The sequence below is a fragment of the Cetorhinus maximus genome, chromosome 11, assembly GCF_964194155.1.
Source record: "Cetorhinus maximus chromosome 11, sCetMax3.hap1.1, whole genome shotgun sequence".
Classification (NCBI taxonomy): domain Eukaryota; kingdom Metazoa; phylum Chordata; class Chondrichthyes; order Lamniformes; family Cetorhinidae; genus Cetorhinus; species Cetorhinus maximus.
The window spans coordinates 80676081-80690978 of record NC_135889.1 but is presented as its reverse complement, the minus strand read 5'-3'; the positions used below and the strand labels follow the sequence as shown (position 1 = coordinate 80690978).

Sequence of the window (14898 nt, the reverse complement as noted above, 5' to 3'; positions counted from 1 at the left end):
AAAGTTACTATGATCCCTGGAGACAGATCCCTGAACCCTGGGATACCCCCCTTACCCAGCACAGCCCTCGCCCTGCAGCCTCTTCCCTTGCCTGAGGCCACTTGTCCCCCTTCCCCAAGCAAACCCTAGCCCTGCAGCTGTTAAAAGTCACCCCCGCACCCCCCCCCCCCACCCACTTATGGCTGGTCTGGTAGGTAGAGGCCTGCCCGTAAGCCCCCATAAAAGTGATGTGGTGCTGCCTGCAAAGGCTGACACTGATGACTGTGACTGCTGACTGAAGCAAGTTAGACAAACAAACTTCGAAGTCATGAGCATATTGCAGTTTGCGAGGTGCACGTCACTTATGTACAGTTGTGAAACACGTCGGCGTGATTTGTGCCTGGATAATCCAGCGTAGGGGGATGATTCCTCCAAGCAGGACTTATAATGAGATGCTAAAATATTGTAATTAGGTTCCTGACATGCGGCAGCGGGAAGCGCGGCCCACTACTGACAGGTGGAACAGACGATCACAAACTGGTTTCACGACGCCGTAAAACCAATTTTTGGCCTTCTCGCCATATTGCCCCCTCTTGCCCGCCATGATGCCCGCTGCCAATGGGACCGGATGATTTCGCCCGAGCCTACAGCTTGGATAACAAACAGGCCACACACATGCATTTTTCACACAGGAGTCTGGGGGAAATTGCTTAATATACAACTTCATATTTTTATTGATGTCTCTTTTCATTCAAAAATGAGGAATTTAGTGTCTTGAAGCCAAGTGAAAAACCCCAAGGAGACATTTAAATATTAATACTTCAAATGGATTTATTTTTGCTCTGTTCTCGTGGCTCCATAAGACTTTCTCTATTACAGTCTACTTTTGGATAATTAAAATCATCCATAGGTGTTGTATTGTTCATCTTTCCAACTTCTTCTCCTCCTGAGTAATTTTTTTACTCACCCATCTCCTCTACACAACAACCTGGCATGATACGGTGCTGCCAGTGATCCACCAAGTGATGGCTATCAATATTACTTCCCAGTCATTGTCTGTCTCCCAATTTTCTAGGTTTGTCAAATGACTCAAATGCAATTCTTAGGCAGCATGAAGAAGAGAGCCTTGTTAACTAAGCATGGTCATTCTTAGCATGCTAAGCACCAGCTAAGAAATAATCATCCCACACGATTTAGAAAATGAATTTGTTGGGACGGCACTTGATAATTCACTGAACACAAAAAGAGCTGGTGGAAATGGCAATGAAGGCTGAGAAAAGAGATATCTAACGCATCTTAACATTCTTGTTCTATTAAAGGAGACAAAGATCAAGACTTTGGGGGCCCCCAAAAAAATTGGAGTACGGTGGAAGGCACTACTTTTTGGCTGGGGTTCTTGCCATGGCATAGACATTCTGCAACCTAGTATGCTATGTGTAGTCACTTCAAGCCCTTTGCAACTGAACCCTTCCTGCAATAGTAATGGTGTCTCTGAGGGATGCTCATACTGGAATCATGTAGGTCCTGGACTCAAACACTTCCTTTGTCTTGGAAAAGCATAGAGATCACATGAATATGAATCAGATCAGTGACCTTCCAGAGCCTGGTCTCCTGTACATCAGTAGAAATACTGAGCTACAGTCCTGTAGCAGGGGCAGTCAGGCAATAGGAATGGATAATGGTGCCAACAATCATGATAACACCTCTGCAACCACTTCAACGAATGCTTGCCTCAATGTCAGAAGGCAAGCTGGAACAATTACTATTGCCCGCAGCTAATCCCTTTCTAGCCCAGGTCATACAAACTATTGACAAAGAATCTTTCAAGACCCCTTGATTGGACCACAACAGTGTACCATTTCACATAAAACTTCCAGTGGGGGAAGCAACTCGTGAGAACAGTGGAGTAAGTAAAAGGAGTACTTTGGTTTGGTCCAAGAATCTCACACTGGGGTGGGAAATAACTTGTAGACCTTTCTATACACCAATGGTCCAATAATGTTGTTTGAAGACACTGTGAGCAGTAAATGTACTTGTAATGGCTAGTGATCGTGGAATGTGAAACAATTTTAGTAGTTGGATAGATGTTATTGGTGGTAGTAAGGGAGATACTTAGAAATGACTGTTATGTGATGAAACGCATACTTACCTTAGTTTGGAGGTCGGGAATTCTGATTTCTGATGATCCTCGGACTTTTCGCGTATGCGCTGGCCTGGAATTGGCTGCACATGCGCAGTTCAGTTAATTCACGTTCTTCAGGCCGAGGATCAGCCCTGCATGCCTGAGCAGAAGAGAGGAGGAAGAACAGCATGAAAATCCAGGTCAGGGTACCTGGTATGGAGCGCCATTGTCAAGTAAGTGTCCCAGGGACAGGGACACATGAGGGGAGCAGGGAGGAGTACAAAAGCATGCCCCAGGTAGGTGATTAAAGACAGGGGACAGAAATAGGTCCCATTAAGTTAAAAGAAAAGGGCAGAGGAATAGGCTCCAAATTAAAGAAAGAACTGCAGGGTGCAGACGTTAAGTAAAGTGGACATGAGAAAAACCCTGAAGATCTGAGAAGGCAGCCAAGTGTTGGTGACTTTGTGCTGTGGGCCATTGGGGCAAAGGTACCTCTTTGGAGCAGTGGTGTTCTGTTTGGCACAGCCAAAGATCTGAGATTGTGCTTGGAAGGTGGAGCTTGAGTGTACTCGGAGATCCAGGGAAAAAGAATCTCGGAAGGCAAGACTGAAACCCTACAAGGTGGGTCATTGTTGGGGCCATCCGAATGGAAGCTACTTTTGGAGAGGATTTCAAGACGAGATATCCAAATGTGGAGATTGGAAATGAGTTTCAGTGAGACTGATTGGCTCACAATGCATTAAATGTTTGGATGGGCTGTTGAGAAATCCATGAAGTCTGTTGCAGTCGCACCTGTCATCTAGTGTGTAGTGTAATGTGCCCAACCACAGTTTGCCTGTTAATTCACATGTACCTCATGCTTATCATGAATGTTAGAGTATAAGATAGATATTGTAAATTGTTTTATCTTTCTGAATTGGTATAGTGAAGTTTAATTTTGTTTGTTCAAAACCCATGGAATCTTGTGGCTTTATTCACTTACTAAGTGTTTTGAATCTCAAACTTTATCTACTTTAAACAAAATGTTTGTGGCTCCTAACCAGATCTCTGCCCCACAACCCAGGGTCTGACCAAGGATCGTAACAAGGGGAGCTGAAATTGTTCCGAAGAAGATCTCTTCAAGATACAGATGTTGATCAGTTCTGGTGGCAGAAAATTGCTTGACTGCATACACTTCCTTGGCAATGCTCCAAGTCATTATTGTCCTCATCATGTTGAATGCCCTCCACTATTTGTAGCCCCTTGTGCAGTCCCCACTGCATACAAAAATTAAGCATGCAAACAGAACATCATAATCACATGGAATAGTGTCTGAAATATTTTGGAGGAATTCATCAAAGCTGTCCAGGCATCTGAACCATGACTTCAGAGTTTCATTTGTCTGTTCGGTGAAAGTTCTAGCTGAACAAAGATTCAGTGCTGAGTTTTTGTTTTTAAGAGGTGTTATGAGCCATGTGTTCAAGGAATAGTCCAGTCTCCAAGAACTAGTTTTTCACTAGCTGTGCAGAGTCAAAGCATAAGGGTAAGTTGGCACAGACCTGCATAAAATGCTGCAAATCATCAAGCATCAGCTGAGCATATACTAGGCAGCAACTGTTTCAATTCACAATGGCAGCAACATGGAAGCATGCAGGATGATATGCATACAGTCAATTATATCTTGAAAGAATCTTGCAAACTCAATGAACCCCACTGCAATATCTTGCTACTTCTTGATGCCCATGAGGAAATTGATGAATCTGTTTGTTTTAGTAAATAGGGCAACTGTCATCTATTTAACACAAGTAGAGACGGCAGATTGACTGAGGCTGCTGGAAGTTCATGTGGCAGACTAGAAGGATCTGGAAACAAAAACAAAATCAGGGCGACAATGGCCTTGAATGCAACAGACAGTGAGCACTGTGCTTGCTCTAGCAAACACAGGATGGAACAGCTTTTTCATTGCTTCCCTGGAGAAACTAAGGGCAGAATTTTACGACAACGGGATTTTACGTTCCTGCTGAAGTCAGTGGGGTTTAGAACGTCTTGTCGCATTTTACGGCCCCGTCCCCGCTGAAACAGAGCCGTAAAATTCTGCCCTAAGTCTTCTTGAACATTGTACTTCAGAGAACAATGGTAGGTTCCCCGGACCTATAACTCTCCTGGGAGTTTGTCCGAGCATAGTCCCTTTATTTAACTTTCCTTCCAACTGCAGCTGTCTTTTCCTTCCACCCCTTCCAGAGTGGAATTCCTAAAAGTACCCATGAACATAAACGTCTGAAAACTTGTATGACAAAAACCCCTACTGCAGCCCAGAGCCTGCTGTAGTAAATTATAAACTTGTGCAGAATGTCAGAAAAAGTACCCATAAGCTAGTGTAAGAATATAGAGCAGGTGAGGAACTCTTCAAATTGCACTTGAAATGCCGCTTGGGATTTTGCAGCATTCATGACATGTGGGCAGAACAAAGGCTGTGGCATTGGTGGGTAGGTCAAAGCATCACTTTGACATCTCAGTGATGTTACACACACTAATTTGCATGGGCAGAATATTACACTTGGCGTGCGGGCCCGACACGCCCGAGCATAAAAAGACGCGCGATGACGTCGGGCAAGTGCCCTGACGTCATCACACAGTCTCGCGATATTTTCTTCGGCGGGCATGCACCAGAGTCGGCTGTGCGCCCACCGACAATTAAAAAGCCTGTTAAGACCTTTAAGAAGCTAATTAAATTCAAATTAATGCTGCCCGTCCAACCTAATGGTTGATGGGCAGGCAAAAAGGCCAAGTGGCCTTTACATTTTTTTAGGAAACCTCATCCACAGGTGGGTTGAGGTTTCCTAAAGCAAATAAACATTAAATAAAAATTTTATTTTTGAATTAAAAACATGTCCCAGTTCATATGACAGAGTCACATGTGGGGGGATATGTTTTATGACAATTTTATTTCCTTTATTTTTTTTAAAGCTGCACTTCATCTCCCTGAGGCAGCTCCGCGCCTCAGGGAGATTGAAGCGTTCTTTAGCACACGTGCGCAAAGATCGCGCTAGGCCCGCTGGCCCTCCTCCCCCTCCCCCCCATCCGCACAGGCGGTGCTGAGCGCTGCCGCTCGCGTTCCACATTGGGGGGGCCTTAATTGGCCCGCCAGCGTGAAACTGTGGAGCGAAGCCGATTGCGGGCGGCGGTCAGCTTCCCAACCACCCCCGCCGAGCACCCCCCGCCAAGGGCAAAATTCTGCCCTATGTGTTCCTCAGGCTCTTAACCGTTTAAGATGGAGCTTGGCCACCAGGAATTCCACCTTATTGTCCTTAGAGTTATGAAACCAGAACCAACTCAGTGGAACTATATCCCATATCATTTTCCAAATGCCGTTAACCCCCTTTTCAAGTGCAAACGTAGAAGTATGGAGACACCAAACCCCCTCCCCTCCATCAAAATGTTTTGAGAACTGAATTTGAAAGTGGCTACACTTAAAGGTCATTACTAGGGCAGGGGTTTCTGTGGTTGAGTCTTGGTATTGAGATTGGATCTTCGATAGGCAGAGTGCCTGCAGGAAAATCAGAAAGCTTGCCAGTAAAGGAGCTCACCTGATTTTCCATCGATTTAAATTAACGGAAAGTAAATCAGCAGGGCTGCTTCATCCACACGCGCTCCTCTCACCCTATTTTTTTTCCATGAAACACTCCAGCGATTCATTGGAGAGGATTTACCCCTCGTTGGGCGGGTGTGGCGGGCAGGCCCGGGAGCGGCCACACGACAGTCCGCCGCCCGCGATCGGGTCCCGACCGTGCTTTCACACTGGCTGGCCAATTAACGGGCAGCCAGCATGAATCCCGCGCTGAAACGCTCGGTGCTGCCGGGATGGGGGGGAAGGAGGGCCAGCGTGGAATTCAGCGCATGTGTGCGGGTGCGCCCACAGAAAGCTCCCCAAAGGCACAGAGCTGCCTCAGGGAGCTGATGATATTTCTCATTAAAAATAAAGTTACCAAAAGGGAGTGACAGAATCACGAGGGGACACGTTAAAAATGAGTTTTAAAAGTTTTTATTTTTTTAAATCACTGGTCGAAACCTCATCCTGTCGGTGGATGAGGTTTCGCAAAAAATGCAAAGGCCGCTTGGCCTTTTCGCCCACCCGCCAACCAAACAGTTGGACGGGCAGCAAAAGTTTCCATTTAATTAATTGATTGACTAAGGGCCTTAATAGGCCTCTTAATTCTTGGCGGGCGTGCTGCCGCCTCTCGCGCTCGCCTGGCCAAGCGAAATATTGCGAGAGTGTGCGATGATGTCGGGACGCTTACCCAACGTCATCGTGCACTGTTGTACTCCCGTTCCGGTCAGGCACACGCCCGCCCGACGAGGGATAAATTCTGCCCAATATGTCCAAATGCACGGACAAGAAGATCTGCCTCATTTGTTTTTCTCTCAAGTTGGCTGTTATTTTACAATGCAGATGATCTGAGATTCTGAAACATAATGAAAATATTGACAAACCTTCCATAGTATTTGTCAGAATACTGGCCACACTTAAAGCTCTCTGCCTTTGCATAGGATCTTCCAGAAAATCCATAGAAATTTGATGAGATCCCGATCGCCTCTTCTTAAGGTCTGTTTCTGTGTTAGTGCCCTGCAAATGACATATACCTCAATTATTCCGTTCTATCTCAATCTGTTCACTTTCAAATAATTCCTGAAGAACTGTGGTAAAATTGGAACAAAAATTATAAAAATACCTTGCAAATTTATGTTATGTTTCCCCTGCACTATACTTTCTTTTGTTCTATTCAGCAACATTTAGTATAAATGTAAAAACAATAAGCTAAAAGCTACTGCGGATGCTGGAAATCCAAAACAAAAACAGAATTACCTGGAAAAACTCAGCAGGTCTGGCAGCATCGGTGGAGAAGAAAAGAGGTGACGTTTCGAGTCCTCATGACCCTTCAACAGGGTCATGAGGACTCGAAACGTCAGCTCTTTTCTTCTCCACCGATGCTGCCAGACCTGCTGAGTTTTTCCAGGTAATTCTGTTTTTGTTTAGTATAAATGTACTGCACTGGATTTTTATGCCGAAGTGGCGGTGTTAGTATCTGCATCATTGTTAACATTCCAGCAGCAGAAACAACAGATATATCATCAGGTTTAATTTTCTTATCTCTCGAACACTAGGAGGCTCAATGAGGGAAAGGGGTTGTCCAATTTGAAAGAATGAAGTCAATAGAAGTGCTGGGCTATCAGCTGATTTCTACTTCTTCTGCTGCCGGCAATAGCAGTTGGAATAAGACCAGTTACAGGCTAGTTGTCTTCCTGCTTTAATTTTATTCCTGAATGTGCACAATTCCAGCAGACAACTGGAATCTTGTGAAATGTGAAGTGAGCAGGCAGTTGTCTGTGCAATAGCAATTAATGAGCCCAGTTAAAGAGTACATTTGAAATGTAAAACTTGGCACACTAATTATGAGAGTGAACTTTCTCTCTCCAAACTGCTGGTATTGGTGAGAAATCTGGCCACTACAATGTCAAAAGCCATAAAAATGGACATTGCAACATAGACAAAAGCAAAATACTGCAGATGGTGGAAATCCAAAATAAAAAGAGAAAGTACTGGAAAAACTCAGTAGGTGAGGCAGCAACTGGGGGAGAGAGAAAAGCAGAGTAAACGTCTTTTGTTAGAACAATTCTATTCAAAATTCATTGATCTGAAATGGTAACTTTGTTTCCCTCTCCACATATGCTGCCGAACCTGGAGTGTTTACAGCATTTTCTATTTTTATTTAAATAGTGGCATTGGGCAGTTATCGAAGGGAAAAATTCAGAAACCACAATTTCTGCCACTGATCCCTAGGATCTACTAGCATCTGAAAGCATGAAAGTACAGCCTAAATACAGCATGAATAATGGATGCCAGCTGTCTTCCCAATTTCCTTTGAAGAGTAATATGTTACTGATCAGTACCTATTTGCTGATTATTTTATCTTGTTAACTGTATTTCCTTTGCAAACAGACAGAATTTTATCCAAGTGCTTTCTAACAGTCATATCAGCAAACTATAGACAAAAACTGAGACAGAGTATTTTCCTATATGAATTGCAAATCATATAGCTATTGCTGTTCAGGGCCTGCAATACCGTATAATATTTATTACCACAACCTGACATTTTGCTGGCCATTTTTAAGTTACAGGATCTGGGCATACTGAGGTTATACCCAGTATTAAACAAAATAACACCTGGGTGAAAGCAGAGTGGTGGTGCAGTGTTTTACTGCTCTGTGTGCTGTATAATGCAATGCCTCAGAGATTTATGAATTCACAATCTCTGGCAGGCCACTGTAGGGAGGATGCAAGCTTGGGTTGGTAACTGATGCTGGAATCACATTGTGCGATTCTCCAGCATTGCCTTCAAAATAGTTTGTCCAGGAGTGGTTTTACCCGACCTTCCTCAGCCAAGAAATGCATTGTGCCACTGCAGAGAATTAAAGAAAGATTAAAAATAGCATACCTTTAAAATAAGCCCATAAAGCAAGAAAACTTATAAAGTAAGGATATAGCATACAGTGAAATAAATTACAAACAAGTATGGTGTCTCTCATTGATTTTGAATTTGTTTATGTCTGTTTCTACTACATTTTAAGATCACATGCAACTATAAGGCACAAATGGCTGTTATTACTTTCCAGGTATGAGATATCTGATCTAAATAGGTTATTAATACTTTTAAAATAGCTTCAGTAGAGCAAATTAGTGTCAAAAATGATTTTTAAAAAATAATTTCAATTTTCCTTCAGTGGTCCAGGCCAGGATCATAGTGGTGGGTCCACAGATGAGTCCCATTTCCACGATTAGCATGGAAGTATCCCTAGTCACCTGTAACAACTATCCACTGAAAACCACAGTGGGTCCTTGAGGGAGCCCGGAAACCTTGGTGTAGGAAATCGCTGACACTACCAATGGCAAAGTGACAACCTGATGTAACTAAGCCCCAACCTATCTTTCAATATTTTGGACAGTTTCCCGCCAAAGTTAGGATGGGAATCCAGTGAAAGAAATGCCAATTTTCAGAGCCATTGTTTTATGAATCTATTTTTAAGACGGTTCAAGACTGTCTGAATACATCATCCACCTTTAAATGAAAGATCTGAGAATTCTGTGTAGAACCACTTGTATTGAACAATCAGGTCTCAGCATTTATTGAATTAACAATATCCTGCTTTGTTTTTTAAATGTGAACTACAGAGAAAAATGTCTTTTTCAAAAGACAATTTTAATTTTTATACTGTGGTTTAAAGGTCACCAGATTATTGTTCACAGTAATGAAACTGCAAAATACAAGATACATTTTAATGTAACCAGGATTGTGTACTCTTAAGAAAAATTAATGATGTTAATGGAATGTTTATTGTATTATTAAGATTAGGGGTACATGGGTGAAGGACATTGATTGATTAAGTACCTTGAGCACATATAAAGAGAGACTTCTGGGACATTGGGTGTTGGTTAGGGAGGAAGACACTTGTAATGTTGTATTCTGCAAATAAAGCTAGTATTAAGTTAAAGATTGACTGGTTTCCTACTTCATCTGGCTTCAGAATGAATTAATAGTCAATAGTGAACTGAAGCCACGACTTATATTTAATTATTGGCTTGATCTGGAAAGGCTCTCCTTACTTAAATAGACATATATGCCACTATTTCATTCCACGTTAGTGCATTTCCCATTGGCATTACTCAGTGAATTGGAAGATAGTGCAGAAATTGTGAGAGATGCAGTGACAGACATTGAAATAAATGATGGTGAATAGTGGTAAAATACTTTTGATTGGTTGACGTTATCCCAGGAATCAGAAAGAAAACTGTGAACAACCTTTCTGCTACATATCTGAAACACTATGCGTGAGACTTTTAAGATATTTCACTGTAGATATAAAACTGTTTCAAACATTATTTTCTGATCTTTCAGAAAAAACAATGCTGGATATCGTTTGTTAGATCAGCTATGCATTTCTCAATGGCATCCTATGCTGTAATCATTGCAGTACCACATGGCCATCATACCTAACCTAACTATTTAAAACTTTCTTACATTGTCATCAGTAGCTGGCTTATCTATTATCACCTCTGGCAGAAGTCGTCCAATGGGTGATGTTGGAGTTGAAGGTCCACCGGCAAGTGAAACCACTCCATTGCAGTCCACTGTGCTGTGCATCTTCCCATTCACTGGAAGCACTGGCAGTATCCTGGAGGACCTACTGGTCTGACTAATGTTACTGCTGCGTCTCTCACCCGGCCTCCGTGGAATAAAGAGTGAGCCCCTTCTGCTTTCATTGTCTTCAAAAGTGCTGTGTTCATCATCAGCAAAATCATTTTCTGACCCTACATCTTTAGTCCGTCCTTTGAAACTGAAGATGCTGCTTCTGCTATTGCGCCTTGGAGAAAAGATGGATCCACGAATACTTAGTAGTGACTGAAAAAGAATGAGAAAAATATCACTCTGTATCACTTCTATTTTGAACTGCAGTATGTCATTAGTGTTTTAAGCAATTATTTACAGATTTTCTGTACTCCTTAAGCCAAAGAATCAGTCCTCCACCATTTTACTCTGAATAAGCCTTCCTACAAAATAACCGAAGCCTTGTCTCCAGACACACCGAAGTTGTGCCTGCAATACCTATAGCTGAATCATTTTCAATATATGAATAATTTCAACGTACTAAGATATCCAACGACTCTTCATATGGCTGGCAGATCAAGGCAAAGTACTAGTGAGCCTATTATTTATGCCCTTTATAGCACACAGTCAAACAAGAGGAGCCGGACGGTTATATCAGAGTGGGACTAACTACCCAATTCTCCATCAATTGCTAAACAATTTTCTATATTTAATTTGACTCTAATTTACCCTATTTCTTTCCCCAGTGTCTGCTCTGTTTCTTCCTCTATCCCAAGAGTTTTCAATCCTTGTATATCTGAGGCCCCCTACCATGCTTCCCCCCACCAAACAAAATATATGTTTTTCTGTATAAAATGTAGCTATGCAAGTAACCATACATACTTATTACATTTGTTTTACTTACTTAATGCAAAACATGTTGCTGGTGTTGAGCAACAATCTCAATCCCAATGCTGGAACCACTCAGCTGGTCAGGCAGCATCTGTGACGAGACAGAAACAGGGTTTGCATTTCAAGTCAATGACCTTCTTCAGAACTGGCCATCGATCTGAAATGTTAACTCCATTTCTCTTTGTACCACCTGAGTGTTTTCCAATGTTTTCTATTTCTAATTTCACATTTCCAGCATCCATTGCATTTTGCTTGCTTGTACATGGGATCTTAAAAGCACAACAATCTCTTCATACACCCCTCCAAAGAAAGGTTATACATGAGAACTTTACAGGTGCAAATCAAAAGCAACATCTACATTGTGGAAGGGGGATAAAGTTTTAAAATAATGAAATTAAAGAGGCCTGTGAATCTCATACATTAAGAGTGAATTCATTTTGTTTAAACATGTGACTTTCTATGGATGCCACTGATGATTAAACACCGTTTCATGTACAGTGTTGAGTAGAGCTGCAATCTACCTCACTCCTGATGATAAACCTAGCGCCCACTGTTGCCTTGCATCCTTTCCAAATGACCATTCCCTGCCTTGAGCATGGCCCAATCAGCACAATCATTGCAGATCAAAGAGCCATCCAGTTCCAAACTTAAACACTAAACCCTGCTAAATACCCCCTCACTTATCTTACCTGCTCCTTCAAAGGCTGCTGTCTGGCTCTGGCACCGCTAACATGCTACCACATGGTGCATACAGGCCGCAAAATGGACAAATATCAGCAGCTCTGCCACTGTTGCGCCTACCATTACATATGCACCACCAGGCTCAGGAAACAGCAGCCAAAAGAAAGCAAAAAAGAAATCAGGTGAACAGTTGGATTTTACCAGTGGCAACACCAGAGGTGGAGGACAAATTGTTGTTTGGATGATGGAAGTGGCAGTGTGCAGTATTCAGTTTTTTGGTTACTTTTGGTGGATCCCAAGGCAGCTGCAGACCCCTAGTTGAGAATCCCTGCTCTATCCTTTTCCTTCAGCAGTTAAAAAGATAGACCATTGGGCACAACGTTCATGAGGTTCTAGATGCAACACTGGCATTACTGCACCATTATCCATTCACAATTTCATACAAATATACTGCAATCCAAAGGGTGTTGTAACAAGTCCAGTTGCTCATCACAGGACGCACTATTCCAGCAATTTTTGATCCATAAGATCAAGGATAGGTACAAATATTGGGGTAATTGCAGGTTTGTTTGGAAATTTATCTTTTTTAACTGCAATTCTCTTAAAATCAAAAACACGAATACTTCTATATTGTCAACAACAACATATTTACATAGTGCCTTTAACATAATAAAACATCTCCCAAGGTGCTTCACAGATATCTAAAAAGTCAGAATGTTCAGTGTGTATAATCGATATTACTGGGGGAACAAAAATTACATTTGCTTCCATACTGTTCCTTGATCTAAAAAATAAGACTTCAACCTATAGTACAGTGCAATGTGGCATCAATGCAATTCATGATGTTGTCACTTCTGTGATTTTAGTACACTGGAGCTGACTGAATACAAACCTATTTGCCTGCTCTGTTGATTTCTGTTATCATATTTTGCTTCTGAAGTCATACAACCAGAAGTAAGGTGATCAACACATTGTGATAAGAATTCTTAACATGCATCAGAATTATTTAATAGGCATTACTATTTTAAGCACTGACAAACTTTTATGTACATCCTCATTATCTTTATCTTCCTTTACAATGACATTGGCAGCATTCTCTTCTTCGGTTTAGACAGGTGCAAAGTACCCATTTAGTACCTCAGCCATGCCCTCTGCCTCCCCAGGATCATCTCCCTCTTAGTCCCTAATCAGCACCAAATTTCCTTAGACATATGTTTAAAAAGGCTTTTGTGTTCCCCTTTGTTACCAGCTAATCTATTCTTATACAGTTTCTTTGTACCTTTTGGTTCCTTATTCCATTCTCAATTATATATTTTGTATTCAGCTTGGTTCCCCAATGAATTATGAACATGGTGTTTATCACAAGCCTTCTTTATCAGTCTAATTTTAATCTCTATGGGCTGGATTGTCATGCCTTCATTTGTGTTGGGATGGAGGCAGGCAGGCTTTAAAAATGGCAAGTGGGACCCTATTCTGAGATTTCTGTCCCCATTCCCGTCAATGGCTATTTTTAAAGGTGCAGGTTAAGGGTGTGGTAGCAAGTCTGCATGCAGCACTCCTGCCCTTGCTGGCTCCATTGCCAGGATGGGCATTTTAGACCCCCCCTCCCCACAACCCCAACCACCCCACCCCCATTATTTTCATGGAGTCAACCTGTTTAGGTAGGCAACATGTTTCACAGCATCTCAGAGGAGTCATGAGAGTGTAGTCTGAAACTTTTTGCCAACTAAGTTGAAACTGTGTTTCTAACTTCATGTCATAGGTAATGGTGTATGATAAGTTAACTATCTTCTTAATACAATGATTTTTAATAGGGGCTTTGGTTAGAAAAGGTTTTGAGACCATTAAATTTACCAGTATTGTGAAAGTGAAAAAGTCTTCAGATGCACTCGAGTACATTATCCACTGTATAAAGTGCTCTTCTGCATTGAACAGTCTTGAGATTCAGTTTTTACTGTGTCACTTGCACCCTGTGCTTTGATCTTTTCATTGATTTATAGGTCAGCCTTCTGTTCAGACTTTGAAACAATGCATCAGATGGTCATCTATTCTACAACTTAAAGGCTTTAATGTATTCAGCCCCAGAGGCTTTATTGACATAGTTGTGCAATGAAATCTCATTATGGCTGCTTGGCTGAGCTCCAAATCCGACTAATGGATTCAGCTCAGCAGGGGCTGTTGATACAGCTGTCAACGGGAGTGTGACAGTTTTATGAGTTCCTAAGAGGATTGTTTTTTGAGGAAGTTTTTGAATGCCCTTTTGTTTATTTTGACAGTTTTGTGAATACATTAAAGCCTTGAAGTTGTCGAATAGGATTAGACATTTTTGAAGTGGAGTTTAAATGTGGTTGATTGACAGTTTTATGAGCTCCTAAGAGAATTAAGGTTTTTTTCAAGTTGAGTTTGATTGCACATTTACTAAGACAGTTTCATGAGCATCTCACAGACTTCACAATATTAGTATAGGGTTCATGAGTTTTGCCAATAGTGGATATTGGATGAGTGCATATGGGGGTATATTGGGGGGCTGGGGGGGTGGTGGTGGTGGAAGTGTGTGGAAGTGGGTGGGGGGTGAGGGCCAGGGTTCCTTATCACTCATGTACAGAACTGGGCCTCCTGACTTGTCCACTTCAGCATCTGACTGCCTCCATTCACACCTCTGCCCTGCTTAGTGAGATGGTGGCCCTTACTCTAGCCCAACCCTGCCACCCCATGATGAAAATAGCTTGGGTGTGCACTGCTGGGGAAGTGGTGAGATTGCAATGTTGAAAAACAGCCTGCCTCATGATTCCCACCTTGTAGATGAAAATCCAGTCTTATATCTTCAGTCATCCAGGAAGCTCTATATTTTCACTTTGATTTTTCCTTGTCCTTTTATATAACTACTCTAAACTTAATGATGATGTAATCACTGTTGCCCAACACCCCACCCCCCACCACAAAATATGCTCTATTTGCCCCACTTCTTAAGACTGTCACTGAAATAATCTGCAGACTTGTGGCTGCTAAGATTTTAGGCTATCACCTTTCTTATTGAAATATGGTAGAAGTATCATTATTTAATGCATAATGGCATAAATATTT

The 14898-nt window shown here is 42.0% G+C and overlaps 1 protein-coding gene across 2 annotated transcripts in view; it reads right to left on the bottom strand.

Moving 5' to 3' along the window:
- scn1laa (sodium channel, voltage-gated, type I-like, alpha) overlaps positions 1–14898 on the bottom strand; it is a 246724-nt gene that overhangs the window by 130198 nt on the left and 101628 nt on the right. For both annotated transcript variants that reach the window (XM_078552303.1, XM_078552304.1), the window contains 2 exons: positions 10156–10536; positions 6572–6704 (listed from right to left, as the gene is read on the bottom strand). In XM_078552303.1, coding sequence (XP_078408429.1) covers positions 6572–6704; positions 10156–10536 — 514 coding nt within the window. The remainder of the gene's footprint in view (positions 1–6571; positions 6705–10155; positions 10537–14898) is intronic.